General features: G+C 33.6%; 1 protein-coding gene across 4 annotated transcripts in view; it reads right to left on the reverse strand.

Moving 5' to 3' along the window:
• The window catches only part of phactr3b (phosphatase and actin regulator 3b), an 89,892-nt gene that overhangs the window by 10,284 nt on the left and 64,377 nt on the right, over positions 1-15,231 (reverse strand). For all 4 annotated transcript variants that reach the window (XM_009305736.5, XM_021479617.3, XM_021479616.3 and 1 more), the window contains 1 exon segment: positions 2,435-2,490. In XM_009305736.5, coding sequence (XP_009304011.2) covers positions 2,435-2,490 — 56 coding nt within the window.

The following is a 15,231-nucleotide window of genomic DNA, read 5'->3' on the forward strand; positions in this document are numbered from 1 at the left end:
AGGTTATTCACAGATACAAATAATCATGTTTAAAGTTGAGTGTTTAAAGCACACTAATTATTTTAGTAAAGTAAAATTGAGCCATTATGAAGCAATTAAACAGGGAACTGAAGCGCCATTTCAATCAGGCTGTGATCAGACGTGTGTTATCTCTCTCCGTCTTGTCCTCAGAAATCTCTAATCGCTGATATTATTGTGTTAAACTCCAGACAGATTGAGCTTTAATCTGTCTGTTGCAAATGAGCTGAAATTACATTCACACCCCACTCAGATTTTCCCCGTTTTATAGTGTGTGTGTGTGTGTGTGTGTGTGTGTGTGTGTGTGTGTGTGTGTGTGTGTAATTATTTATCAAATTACTTTGATTAGAGATTGGTATAGCATAAAATAAAATAAAAAAAACTGTGCGCCCACACTGCAAGCTATATAATGTCATAATTATGATCATGATGTTCTTTCGACTACAGTACATGCAATATTTGTGCTTCTAAGTTCATTTAAGTTTAACTGAAAAATATAATTTAAGTACATTTTATGTTCTGATCAGTCAAAGTATAAAAACTGGAGATTTTTGACCTGCAATTTTTGACCTGACCTAACACAATGACCTGATTTAGTCATATGAAGCAGCAGATTTGTGAATAAAATCTGTTCATTGAAACACTGAAGAACATTTTTAAGATTTTGAAGTGGAAGTGAACTATATAAATAAATGTGTGTCTGTGTGTGTGTGTGTGTGTGTGTGTGTGTGTGTGTGTGTGTGTGTGTGTGTGTGTGTGTGTGTGTGTGTGTGTGTGTGTGTGTGTGTGTGTGTATATATAATGCCTTATAATGCCTACAGTATACTGTGTTCATGTTTAGGAATGTACTGAATTTAGTATTTTAAACTGCATTGCATTATGCATTATTAGTACATTTTCCTTTACTCCTTTTTTAGTAAAGTGTCGATATTTTAAACTTGATGCTCTTTATCAGAAAACAGGTAACACACATTAATCTAATGCATGACTTATAAAAAAAACCCACATACATATCTTCCAGTAATCATTTTTCAGAAACATTTGTACACTGTAAAAATATCCTGGTTGCCTTACATTTTTAAGCTGAATCTAATTAACCCATACGAGTCCATTAAACTTATATTACAGTAAACTAACTTAAAACAGCTGGCATAACTTACAAAATTAGCTTAGAACATGATTAACTTAGTTTAATAAATGATCTAAAAACATATGCTGTCAGAACTAATCGATCATATAATTTTTTTAAAGTGTAGTGTTAAACGTCCATTTAATTTTAAATGTGCACTGCAAAAAGGTTTTTGGAAAGCTGTAAATTAAGGATATATATATATATATATATATATATATATATATATATATATATATATATATATATATATATATATATATATATATATATATATATATATATATATATAATATTTTTTAATTTTTATTTTTTTCACAAATAATATTATAATTATTCATGTTTAAATTGATGGTGTTTGGAGTTTCTCTTAAAATGTGCATTTTGCATTTATTGCATTATGCATTGGGACAAAAACCACAACTCTTTTCAGTGAATGAATTTTAAACAAGATGTTTATGCTATTTGTAAGCAAACAGGTAACAGACATTAATTTCTTTAAAGTATAACTAATATAAATAATATATAATAATAATAATAACAATAATAATAATAATAATAATAATAATAATAATAATAATAATAATAATGATAATAATAATAATAATAATAATAATAATGATAATAATAATAATAATAATAATAATAATAATAATAACAACACATAATCCATCAGAAATTAATTATTTTTCAAAAACCAAAACATTAGCTTGAATTAAGGTCCAGAAATCAAAAATTACTTTTAGATGGACACAGTAAAAAAATTTATTTTCCAAAGCTACATAGTACTGTATATCTCTCCATGTTACATTGGTAACACTTTAAATAATCCATTAGTTTATATCACGTATGAATATTTCTTGTACAGCATTTATCAATCATAGTTCAACATTAGCTAGTGCATTATTAAAATGCAAAGTTGTTCTTGCTAACATTATAGCTAATGCACAGTGAGTAAAGACGAATAAACACTGTAATAAATGAATTATTGTTATCGTTAGTAAATACATCAACTAATGGGCCATTATTTTCAACTTCAAATAACTTGTCCCAAATGGGGGTTAGAAAAAATGTCTTCAGATAAAGGCTCTACACACAAAACAATACAAAAAATAAATAAATATACAAGCACAAACAGGTTCAAAATGCTAATTTATTTTAAAATCCCCTTTTAAGCAATGGGAATAAGTGTCTTTTTGTAAGCATTACCGTTTCACTAGCTGTTAATTGTGATGATCAGTGAAACTGCAGTCATTAATGCTCTGACAGGTGTGATAGCCTACTCACGTTTGAGGATGTTTCTGCTCTCCAGCTCCTCCACCGCCGGTCTCTGGCTCAATCTCCTGCGGAAAAACACCAAAATCACGTTCTGGACCATGTTTAATCTCTCTCCGTTGTGTGTGACAGTCAGTGCCGAGAAGAAGTCGCTCTTTTAGAGGCAAACATCGCGTCCCGTCGCGCGTCTAAACTCCACCGAGCATCCCTGAAGCGCGTCCACATCGAGCTGTATTTTACTATCTGAGCTCCAGACTCGCTGATTTCAGAGAATAAATGCACTTGTGTGCGAGACTAAGACTGTATGAACGCCTCATCGACGGAAACAAGAAGCGAATAAAAGGTTAAATACGAAAAAAAGTCGTATAAAAGCGTGAAAAAGGCGCCCTGAGCTCCCTGACGCGCAGAGAGGGAGTGTGGTGTGATTCTGGAGATCCTCACCGCATCATTTATAAAGGGGGCGGCGCGTGCACACAGAGCGAGAGAGAGAGAGAGAGAGAGAGAGAGAGAGAGAGAATACACACACACACACACACCGAAGACATGCTGCAGTCAGGAAAACACCCGCTCTCACTCTCATATCGATTGTGAAAACGAAATCACCGTATGTTTAGAAACGATTTGAGAATTCGTATAAAATACACACTAGTAAATTAGGCTACTGTATTTTGTCTGATTTATATACATTTTAATAGCTTGTTGGTGGTTATTACAATGTAAAATTGTTTAAAATCACTCATAAAAATCCCCTACTCACTCATATCGACATGAAAGGATGAGCAAATTCAGATAAAATGCACACTTATGAATTACGCTACTATATTTGGTCTGATTTATATACATTGCTATTTGTTGTTAATGCAATGGAAAAAGCGTCAAAAACACTTAAATGTAAACAAAAACGATGACAAAATTTGCATAAAATGCACACTTATTAATTAAGCTACTATTACTACTATTACTACTATTTTATCTGATTTGAATACATTGTAATTGCTTTTTGTTATAAATGCAACGTAAAAAAGCATAAAAAACACTCATATCTAAGTGAAAACGATGAGATAATTCATATTAAATGTACACTTGTATATTAAGCTAGTATATTTTGTCTGATTTGTATACATTTTACTTGCTTTTTGTTGTTTATGCAACATAAAAAGCGTCAAAAACACTCATATCTAAGTGAAAACGATGAGATAATTCATATTAAATGCACACTTGTAAATTAAGCTAGTATATTTTGTCTGATTTGTATACATTATAATTACTATTTGCTGTTAATGCAACGTAAAAAGCATTAAAACACTCAAATCTGAATGAAAACGATGAGATAATTAATATTAAATGCACACTTGTAAATTAAGCTAGTATATATTATCTGATTTATATACATTGTTATTACTTATTGTAATTTATGCAACATAAAAAGCATCAAAAACACTCATATCTAAGCGAAAACGATGAGAGAATTCATATTAAATGCACACTTGTAAATTAAGCTAGTATATTTTGTCTGATTTATCTACATTGTAGTTACTTTTTTGTTATTAATGCAATAAAAAAGCATTTAAAACACTCAAATCTAAACAAAAATGATGAAAAATTTGCATAAAATGCACACTTGTAAATTAAGCTAGTATATTTTGTCTGATTTGCATACATTGCAATTGCTATTTGTTGTTAATGCAATGTAAAAAGCATCAAAAACACTCAAATCTAAACAAAAACGATGAGAAAAATTGCATTAAATGCACACTTGTAAACTAGGCTAGTATATTTAGTCAAATTTAAATACATTGTAATTGCTTTTTTGTTATTAATGCAATAAAAAAGCGTTAAAACTCTCAAATCTCAACGAAAACGATGAGGAAAATTTATATTAAATGCACACTTGTAAATTAAGCTAGTATATTTTGTCTGATTTGCATACATTGCAATTGCTTTTTGTTGTTAATGCAATGTAAAAAGTGTTTAAAACACTCTTATCTAAACAAAAACAAAGAGAACATTAATATAAAATGCACACTTGTAAATAAGGCTAGTATATTTTGTCAGATTTATCTACATTGCAATTGCTTTTTGTTGTTAATGCAATGTAAAAAATGTTAAAAACACTCATATCTAAAAGAAAACAATGAGAAAAAGTTCATCTAAAAATACACATCTGAACATTAGGCTACTGTTTAGTCAACTTTATATGCATTGTAATGGCTTTTTGCTGTTAATGCAATGTGATAGTGCTAAAAAACAACATATACCTCGATATCAAGTGAATCCATGTTAAAACCATAGGCAAAAGCACACACTGGTAAATAACTAATTAATTTGGGCAGGTGAACACATATAATGGTGTTGACGTGGATGAGATTGTGCTGCTTTAATTTACTGCTGACTTATTATTGTTATTTCTCTGTATTTCTTGTACACGGGCAGGGTTTGCATGTTCACAAGAAAACCTGTGCATGCATGCACAATGATTGAATCGTTCAGCTCAATAATAGGGTTTTTATAATAGCTAATCACATGCGATGTTAAATGCTTTCATGAACCTCTTGAATGGCAAAACTGACTATGAAGGGAATGCTCAGTTAAATTAGGCACGCAGTGACCCACCCGACAGCAGAAATGAGAAATATGTGGCTGACAGCTGATTAAATACTCAAACTCAGCACAGGACAGAGTACAGCAGCAGCTACACACACTGGGTTACACACACTTAAAATAAATAAGTGTCAAAATGAATACAGAGAAAAAATATTAAATACATTCATTCTCTTGTCGGCTTAGTCCCTTTATTAATCTGGGGTCACCACAGCGGAATGAACCGACAACTTATCTAGCACGTTTTTATGCAGCGGATGCCCTTCCAGCCCCAACCCATCACTGGGAAAACATTTATAAAGTGGCATAATCGGTCACCTTTAAAGCGTACCATCCCAGTGACAGCTTTCGCCCTTTATTTGTGAGAGCGTAGGCTGTCATATCTCCTCATATCACTTCACTGACGGACACAAATGACAGATTAAGTCCTGGGTGTAATGAACATTGTGTTCGCCCACTTTAATTGTCACAGCAGAACATGATACTATGAATCACGCAAACAGCAGGCCGGGGTCTGACTTCACCGACACAAACTGCTAGTGAAAAAAAAGTAATGGATATTTTTAAATCCCGCATGATTGGCCCAAATCCTGGAAATATTGGCCGTTTGGAGATTAAACCGGGCCGTGAGCGGCGGAAGCTCAGCTGGGAACCCGTATTCACTGAAGCCTTTAATGCACCCCATGTGGGAAAAACAGAAATGAGACTGAATAAATAATAAATGTGGATGTTAAAATAGAATATAGAAGGGGCGATATGGAAAAACGGCCATGCATTTGTTGCTTTGCATTGCAAAACGTGTGAACAGCATGTAATAATTGTAAAACATCACTAGTATTAGTCAACAACTAACGACTTCTATGGTAATGATGCATATTAAAACAGTTTATATTGTAATATTATTTAAATGATATGAGCTAGAATGAACAGTTATCATAGATATATACACTAGATATGGCATAGGGACCCTGAGCATGCGTCAATAGCGCCGCCACATTGGTACAGTGCTCCCAGAACTAGTGTCATTCAACTGCACTAGTCAAGACAGTGTTATTACGTGAAGATGCGGGACTTTAGCGCTGTCTACGGGTGTAGTAACGAGCAAACAAAGAAAACAAAGCACAAAGGCAGAACATATTTATAGGTAATATTACGTTTCTTTCTGTTTTTGTATGTTGTGAACTTTTGTGCTAATCAGGTCACGTTACTGATGATAACAGTCTCTTACTGCATTCACCATAAGGCAAAGCAGCTCCAACTCGCACTAAACACTCGGCTTATGCTAGTTTTGTTGAATAAAATCAGCAAACAATGCAAGAGAAATATTACAACGAGATGCTGCGCTGCCAGAAACTTGCATTATTGTCGGCTAACGTTAGTGAAAGAGTCGTTCGGGGGATTCATTCACAAGCAAATCGCTCCCTCCGTCAGTATGAGCAGTGAAAGCAGGAGAGGAGCTGTGTTTCAGGACATGATTAGATCAAGTTTAACAGGGAGGGTGAATAGTACATTTCTGTACACACAAACACAAGCTTTTTGAAAGGAATGCCCGTGCGGTCACTGATCCATCAATGTAGAAAAGTGATGTAAAATTATAATTTTCATAATTAGAAAAAAAATGACATACTAACATCCAGGAAAACTCCCGATCATAGATATATGTGTATATGTGTATATCTCTGGCTTTGGATGGCCACAGTCCTCCACTGTACCTTGGTCCCACATTCATTTCAAAGGAGCGCTACCCTGTAGCAAGATGGCGGCACTATTGACGCATTCCGTCCAATAGACAACAATAGGCCAGGCGACATCTAATGTATATATCTATGAACAGTTATTAGCAATTAAGGTTATAAATATTAGTTTAAGGTAGCTCAGTGGTTAGCACTGTGGCCTCACAGCAAGAAGGTCGCTGGATCGAGTCCCATCTGGGTCAGTTGGCGTTTCTGTGTGGAGTTTGCGTGTTGGCGTGGGTTTCCTCTAGGTGCTCCGGTTTCCCCCACAGTCCAAACACATGCATAATAGGGGAATTAATTAATTAAATTGGCCGTAGTTTATAAGTGTGAATAAGTGTGTAGGCAAGGCAGTGGCGCAGTAGGTAGTGCTGTCGCCTCACAGCAAGAAGGACGCTGGGTCGCTGGTTTAAACCTCAGCTCAGTTGGTGTTTCTGTGTGGAGTTTGCATGTTCTCCCTGCCTTCGTGTGGGTTTCCTCCGGGTGCTCCGGTTTCCCCCACAGTCCAAAGACATGCGGTACAGGTGAATTGGGTAGGCTAAATTGTCCGTAGTGTGTGAATGTGTGTGTGGATGTTTCCCAGAGAAGGGTTGTGGCTAGAAGGGAATCTGCTGCGTAGAAACTTGCTGGATGGGTTGGCGGTTCATTCCGCTGTGGCGACCCCGGATTAGTAAAGGAACTAAGCCGACAAGAAAATGAATGAATGAATGAATAAGTGTGTATGGGTGTTTCCCAGTATTGGGTTGCAGCTGGAAGGGCATGCGCTGTGCAAAACATATGCTGGATAAGTTGGCGGTTCTTTCCGCTGTGGTGACCACTGATAAAGAAAGGGACTGAGCTGAAGGAAAATGAATGAATGAATGATTATAAATGTTTGCTGTAACTAATGTCTTGGTCATTAATAGCTAATGTTACCAATTGCAATGGGACCTTACTAAAAATGTTTTGGTTAATCTAAAAGTGTGTCAGAAGTTGGTTTGCTGCTTTTAAAAACATGAATATAATCAACTTCCAATAGGAAACTAGCAGAATATAGAAGATATTAGGTGCATTAAACCAATCAGAGTCTCGTCTCTCATTCCCTTTAAGAGTCAGTTACATCGATCCATGGTTCATTTGCTATTTACACGACGGACTTTGTAGGTGTGAAAACTAAACGCTTCACTGGCGAGAAAACAGTTAAACAGAGCATCTGCAGCACGAGGATAAAGAACGAGCCTCCTCCATTCAGTCTCTTTACTTTTACTCTTTGCTCCTTTACTTTGATGGAGTGAGGAAACTCACGCCGCTGAACACATCCATTAGCCCACAGATTTAATTTAGTGTGTTAAGCGCAAAGATTTGTGTCTAAACCATTTCTAAATTCAGTTCTAATCTCCAGCAAAGGAATAAATGAACAATAATAACGAAAAGTGGTCAGAAAACTGAGTTACATCCAAACACTGCATCCTCTTCTTATGCCCCATATGCTGATGCAGACGTCTCCAAAACCCCACAGCTGGACACATCTACACTTATGTTTACTAAAACAAATATAAATCTGCATATAATAAATAATACTGCTAATAATAATCACATTATACAGATGCAGATGGTCATGAATAAACTGAAAAAACCCCTGAGGTGATAAAGGCATGGAGGCAGTGCTGTTTATATTGTAAATAATAATTTCTGTAACATTTTACTCCTTAAATTGTTTTCATCAGTTTTCCTAAGCAAATTGTAATGTTGGTATTAAAATGTAGTAAAATTAATGTCATCATTTTAAAATTGCTCAATTAAATTTCAAGGATATCTAAAAATACTGCGCCTTATTGTGCCGGGTGTATGATAGGGCCCCTTATGTCAAAAGGAAAGACAAGATTACTTCACTTTTGCCATTAGTAGATCATCAAGCTCGTTTAAATGAAAAATGTACTTAATTTTGGCGTATTTTTACTTAAAGCAAGACTATATATTTAGCTTGTCAAGAAAAAGCTTCTTTATTTAACCATTTTTAGACATTTGGACAAGAAACAAGACTCAGAGTAGAGTAGACTATAGAAAACCCCTTTTTCATTCAGACACGCAACAATCCCCAAACACCTTCAGCTCAAAACTCTTCCACTTCTGAAGCCTGAGCACTTGATGTCTATTAAGTGAGCCAGCGGTGCGATGTGTCAGTTTGATAAGCGGGTTATAAGAACAGGTCCTGCTGGCAGTGTCAGTGAGTGGTTGGGAGTCAGTCTGGATTTCTCGATCTGTGCTTTAATGAGCGCTTCTCTTTCCGCTCGACCCCTCCACCGAGCCCATTTCCAGAGCGTCCCGGGCTGCATGGGACGGCCTGGGGGACCGCCATGCCAGAGATCATTACAAACGTTTACATCCGGCTTCACAATAGTCTGAGCATTTATGTAACTTCCAGGGTGCCTCTTCTTGATGACTCCGTTTCCTCCGTTAAACAGAAAATTGGAGGAAAATATACAGGAGGAAGAATAATTCTGACTTTAGCACTGGTGGACGAAATGGTTGCTGTTCGTGCATTGAAGAAAGAAAAACTACAGGTCACTGAAATCACCCGAAATTGAAAAAACATTCATTAAATTCCTTCGGCTTACTCCCTTTATACACAGTGGATGCCCTTACAGATGCAACCCAGTACTGGGAAACACCCATACACACTCATTGGCACACACACTCATACACTACGGCCAATTTAGTTAATCAATTCCCCTATAGCGCATGTGTGTGGACTGTGGAGGAAACCAGAGGAAACCCACACCAACATGGGAAGAACATGCAAATGCCAACTGACCCAGCCTGGACTTGAACCAGCGACCTTCTCGCTGTGAGGCCGCAGAGCTAATCAGATGTTGTTTTTGAGCTGTGGTCCAACAGACGCATTAAAACAGGCAAACTAATGAAGCTGGCCTGGACGAAACTAAAGGCCACCAACAATTTTGTCCACGACTTTAAATAAAGGCTTAGACATGAAAGCAGTTATATTCTGGTCTGGCTCTCAATAATTGATCAAATCTCCGTCCTGACCCCAGATCTGCTCTTTAGAAGCGCGTGTGTCTGTCCCAGCGTAACCTACACTCAGGTCTGATCTTCAAACGCCTCCACATCTACAAATGTGTTCAGCGTGAGTTTTCTCCCGCCGCGCTGCTCTTCTCATCTACTTCACACACACACACCACAGCTGCGAGCCACGACACAACAACACATTACACTGACAATATATATATTATCTATATATATATATATATATATATATATATATATATATATATTTTTTTTTTTTTTAATGTAGGTAATGTAGTTAATGTCATGTAGTTAATGTAATGTTTTAAATTGTCATCATTTATTTTATTGCAATATTAAATTTTAAGGATATCATGAATTTCTTAAGCAAAATTTTAAACATGCAACATTAAAATGTAGTAAAATTAGTGTAGTAAAATTTGTTAATTGCAATGTTAAATGTATTATTTTTATAAATTATTTTAACGGAATGATAAATTTCAAGGATATCTAGAACTTCCTAAGGAATTTATTTTTTATTTAATAAAATATAAAATATTAAAATGTAGTCGAAATACTTTCATATTTTTTTAATTGCAATATTACATTTATTATTGTCATAATTTTACATTGCAATATTAAATTGTCTATATTTAAATAAATAAAGCCAGAACTTCCTAGCAACATTTTCAGTATTAAATAAAATTATAAAACTTCAGTATTAAAATAGAGTAAAATTAATGTCATATTTTTTATTTGCAATATTAAATTTCAAGCATAACTATAATTTCCTAAGCAAATTTAGTATATTTTACAACAGTATTAAAAAGATAGAATTATTTTAAAAATTTCTAAATTGCAATATTAAATTTCACAAATATCTAGAATTTCCTAAACAATTTAAAAAAATGTTTTATTTCAGTAATGAAATATAGTCGAAATACAGTCAGAGTTTTAACACTCCAATATTAAATTTATTATTATCATAGTTTTTAAATTGCTATATAAACTTGTCTGAAACTGTAATAAATAAAAAAATTATCTAGAATTTTCTAAGCAATTTCTTTTCTTCAGTATTAAAATGTAGTAAAATTAAAGTCATATTTTTATATGCAATTATTTAAATATCAAGGATAACTAGAATTTCCTTAGCAAATTCTTTACATTTTACTACAGTAATAAAATGTAGTCGAGTTACTGTCAGAATTTCTAAACTGCAATGCTAAATTTCTTTCTCAAGCAAAGTTTTAAATATTTTAGTACAATATTAAAATGTGGAAAAATTACTGTCACAATTTTTTAATTGCAATTTAAAATTGTGTTGAATTAAAAAAATAATCAAATAAATAAATCTAGAATTTCCTAAGCAAATATTTGACCTCAGTATTAAAATGTTTCAAAATTACTGTCACCGTTATTAATTGCAGTAATTAATTTCAAGCATAATTAGAATTTCTAGAGCAAATCTTTAATATTTTACTTCCGTATTAAAATACTCTGTCAGAAATGTAAAACTGCAATATTAAATGTATTACTGTCATAACTTTTAAATTGCAATAATAAATCATGCATTAAATAAATAACAAATAAATAAATCTAAAAATTTCCAAAGCAAATTTTTACTTAAGTACTGAAATGTAGTAAAATTTATGTCATCCCTTTAAAATTGCTAAATTAAATTTCAAGAATATCTAAAATTTCCTGAGCAAAAACCGGAGCACCCGGAGGAAACCCACGCCAACATGGGGAGAATATGCAAACTCCACATAGAAACACCAACTGACCCAGCCGGAACTCGAACCAGTGACCTTCTTGCTGTAAGGCCACAGTGCTAACCACTGAACCACCGTGCCGCCCAAAAACAGCATTAATATTGAGCCCAATGCTCCTGTTTGCAGAGCAGAAGAAGCGCTGATGCATTATGAGAAGGCACATTTATACTGAATACAGAGGAGATACTAATTGCTTCACGCATGTTTTTATGACCCACTCAGCTCTTTCTTTAAATAGAGCGTATCCTCATGTGGCCAGAACGGGGAGCGAACACAAATCGATTTGCTGTTGGGTTGAAACAATGTCCGCTTTGGGAAGATCTGTCTATTTGTGGCCCACATACAGCAACTCAGCCTTTCCAGACATTGATTTTCCAATACTGGGATTTTCACTGGATTCAGCTTTGGTGCTCCAGTACTGTACATCTGTTGAGTTGATGAAACAACACACTGTTTCTATCACACTGTGTGCTGCTTTTAATATACTATATATATAATATATATTCCTGTAGAAGGCCTGTAAAGACATTCATCACAGGGAAAAAAATGACTTTTTGTGTGGTAAAATGTAGTAAAAGTGCAATATTAAATTTTAAGGATAAGATAAATTTTGCTAAGCCATATAAAAATAAATAAATAAATAAATCATAATATTAATAATTATATATATTCATATATAATATAGTAAAACAATACTGTAATAATTGTTAAATTGCAATATTAAATATATTAAATTATGTATTTAATAAATAAAAAATAGATTTTCCTGCTTTTACTTCAGTATTACAGTGTAGTAAAATTACTGTCATAATTTTCTTAAACTGCAATATTACATTTCAAGGAAAACTTAAATTTCCTAAACAATTTAATAATTATATTATAAAAGTACTAAATGTAGTAAAATTTATCATAATTTAAAATTTATAATTCCTAAACAAATTATTTTAGATTTTACTTCAGAATTAAAATGTAGTAACATGACTGTTATAATTTGCAATATAACATTTATATAATAACTAGAACTTCTTAAGCTAAATGTTTAATACTTTACTTCAGAAATAAATGTAGTCAAGTTACTGTCAGAATTTTAATTTTGCAAAAAAAAAATCAATAAATATTTAATCAACTTAATAAAAATATTATAAAGTACTCAATGTAGTAAAATTACTGTCATAATTTAAAAAAAATAATTTTCTAAACAAATTATTTTAGATTTTAGTTCAGAATTATAAATGTAGTAACATAACTGTCATAATTTGCAATATTAAATTTTGAACACCAATAAAATTTAAAAATTTTAAAACACCAATAAAAAAAATCAAGAATAACTTAAATTTCCTAAACTAATCTTTGATATTTTCCTTCAGAATTAAAATTTAGTCCTAAGTAACTTATTAGTTTTTACAAATTTAAGTGGATTGAACATAAACAATTAAGTCGTCTCCCCGAAAACCCCCTGAAGAATTGTGTTGTTTTAGCTCATTTTAAACAAGTAGTTTGAACAAACAGCAAATATATTTTTTTCACATACAAATTGAGTGATTAGTAATCTTTAAACACTTTAATTATTATTTAATTATGTAGTTTTGATTAGTTTTAGTTTTTAAAATATTGCTGTTTTTCTTAACTTTATTTGTTTTAGTTATTATACTAACTAAAGTTTGAGCTAATTTCTATTAATCTAATCTATTAATCTTCTAACCTTAATTAATATTTCTAATTATGACATAATATTTATTCTTTTTTTGCAAAACATTGTTTATTTTTTACATTTTATTTCAGTTTTTGTTATTTCACTAACTAAAAGTTTATATATATATATATATATATATATATATATATATATATATATATATATATATATATATATAAAACCTTTTATTTGACATTTTTACTTTATTGTTTAATTATGTACATTTGTTATTAGTTTTTGTTTTTGTTTTCAGTTATTTTACTAAAAAGTTTTTAGAAATAAATACGTACAAATATATTTTTAAAGATTTATAAAAATGATTGACCTTGAGGTTACAATTTATTTTAAGGAGTCAATATCATGATATCATCAATAATATGAATTAATTACATGAGCAATATCACACAAGTAGCAGTGCGATAGGGCAGTATATCAGCATCACCAGTGCTGATATACAGCCACATCGCACTGCTACTCATGTGATATTGGGTTTATACATAAGTTTGACGGCATAATCATGTATGTAAAAAAGAAAATCAGACATGGAGAGTCTTAAAAATCCTTTTGTGTGAGGAACTACTTTCTTCCGCCACTCATTCACATCTGCAGCTGGCACTCTATGTGGGCGGAGAAGAGTGAAGAGGCTGCACGAGTGCTGATATTACTTTAATATCACACAGCTATCAGCCAATCAGATTCGAGAACCAGAGAACTGCTGTATAAATGTACCTACTATATGGTTAGGGTTGGTTATTGTGTAATTATGCATAATTAATTGTTCTATAGCAAGTACCTTAAAATGAAGTAATACCCTTAATGGATATTTTAGTACACCCCCGCCCCATCATGGTTTCAGCGCTTGAATAAATTATTTTCTGACACTTGACTATCTAAACCAACACGTACGGATGAAATGTTCACAACAGGCACATATTTGGAGAAGGCGGGACGACTGAATGCCTTTCCTTAAGCGGGACAAAAGATGCGCGATGCGTAAGTCTGATGCAGTGCAATGTGGGCTTTGTTGAACTCCATTGTGCCTCTGATGACTTAATTAGCGAGCGTGTTCAAATATAAATATAGCACATTCACTGTGGGATGGCAGCATGTAATCTGGGCTTTTTAGGAGCTTTTAGGACCACGTCACATCCGGTGCGAGCGCCCTTATGACATCCGATAGTAAAAGACGCACGCTTTGGGCCGGGTGCCTGGCTGTGCTTAATTTAGCAGAGAGAAAACAGGCCAGAAACACAGTCAATAGTAATTGGTACACACTGGCATGATCAGGCTGTACATTACGACACACACAGATAAAGGTCAGGACTGATTCACTGCCACAAGCGGATGTGGAGGTCTTTTTATCTACTTTTTGAGTCTTAAATTGTCCACAGCTTTCTCTGTGTTTCAGCAAATGCAATGATTTTTGGTGACAGGTCTTATTTTGAGACATATTTTAGGAAAATGCTTTGAAAATTAAAAAAAAACTCAACAATACACTCAAATGTGCTCCCCTTTCATTATGTTTTTAGCTGCTGTTTACCAAACAGCTTCAATTTTGGCAGTATTTTGTTTTAATTTTATGTGTTAGGTTTTCTAAATCACACATTATTAGCAGAAATAGCTCAAATAAAGGCAGCATATTCTGGCCCTGCTAATTACCTACCCATTATTAATATATTGGCTGTTTATTAGTAGTTATAACGCACACACTCTGCATGAGCTACATCCCCAATGTCTAAACCCAACTACTACCCTAATAACCACTAATAAGCAGCAAATTAGGGGGGTTTAAAAGCAAATGTTATAGTTAATGTCAACCCAAGCTCATTCTGGAAACGTAGTCCCGCGGACGTTTCTGGAGACCGCAATTTACGTGGCCGGAGGTACGTAAGGCCGCGTTTAGTTCTTTTCGAGCGAACGCTGCGGGGCGGGGTGGCGCCTCTCCGCTCCTCCTCTTCAAGCTCGCTGGCCGACGGCTCGCCTCCGAGTGGAGGGCTTTCCCTATGC

Source organism: Danio rerio, chromosome 11 (genome assembly GCF_049306965.1).
Source record: "Danio rerio strain Tuebingen ecotype United States chromosome 11, GRCz12tu, whole genome shotgun sequence".
Classification (NCBI taxonomy): domain Eukaryota; kingdom Metazoa; phylum Chordata; class Actinopteri; order Cypriniformes; family Danionidae; genus Danio; species Danio rerio.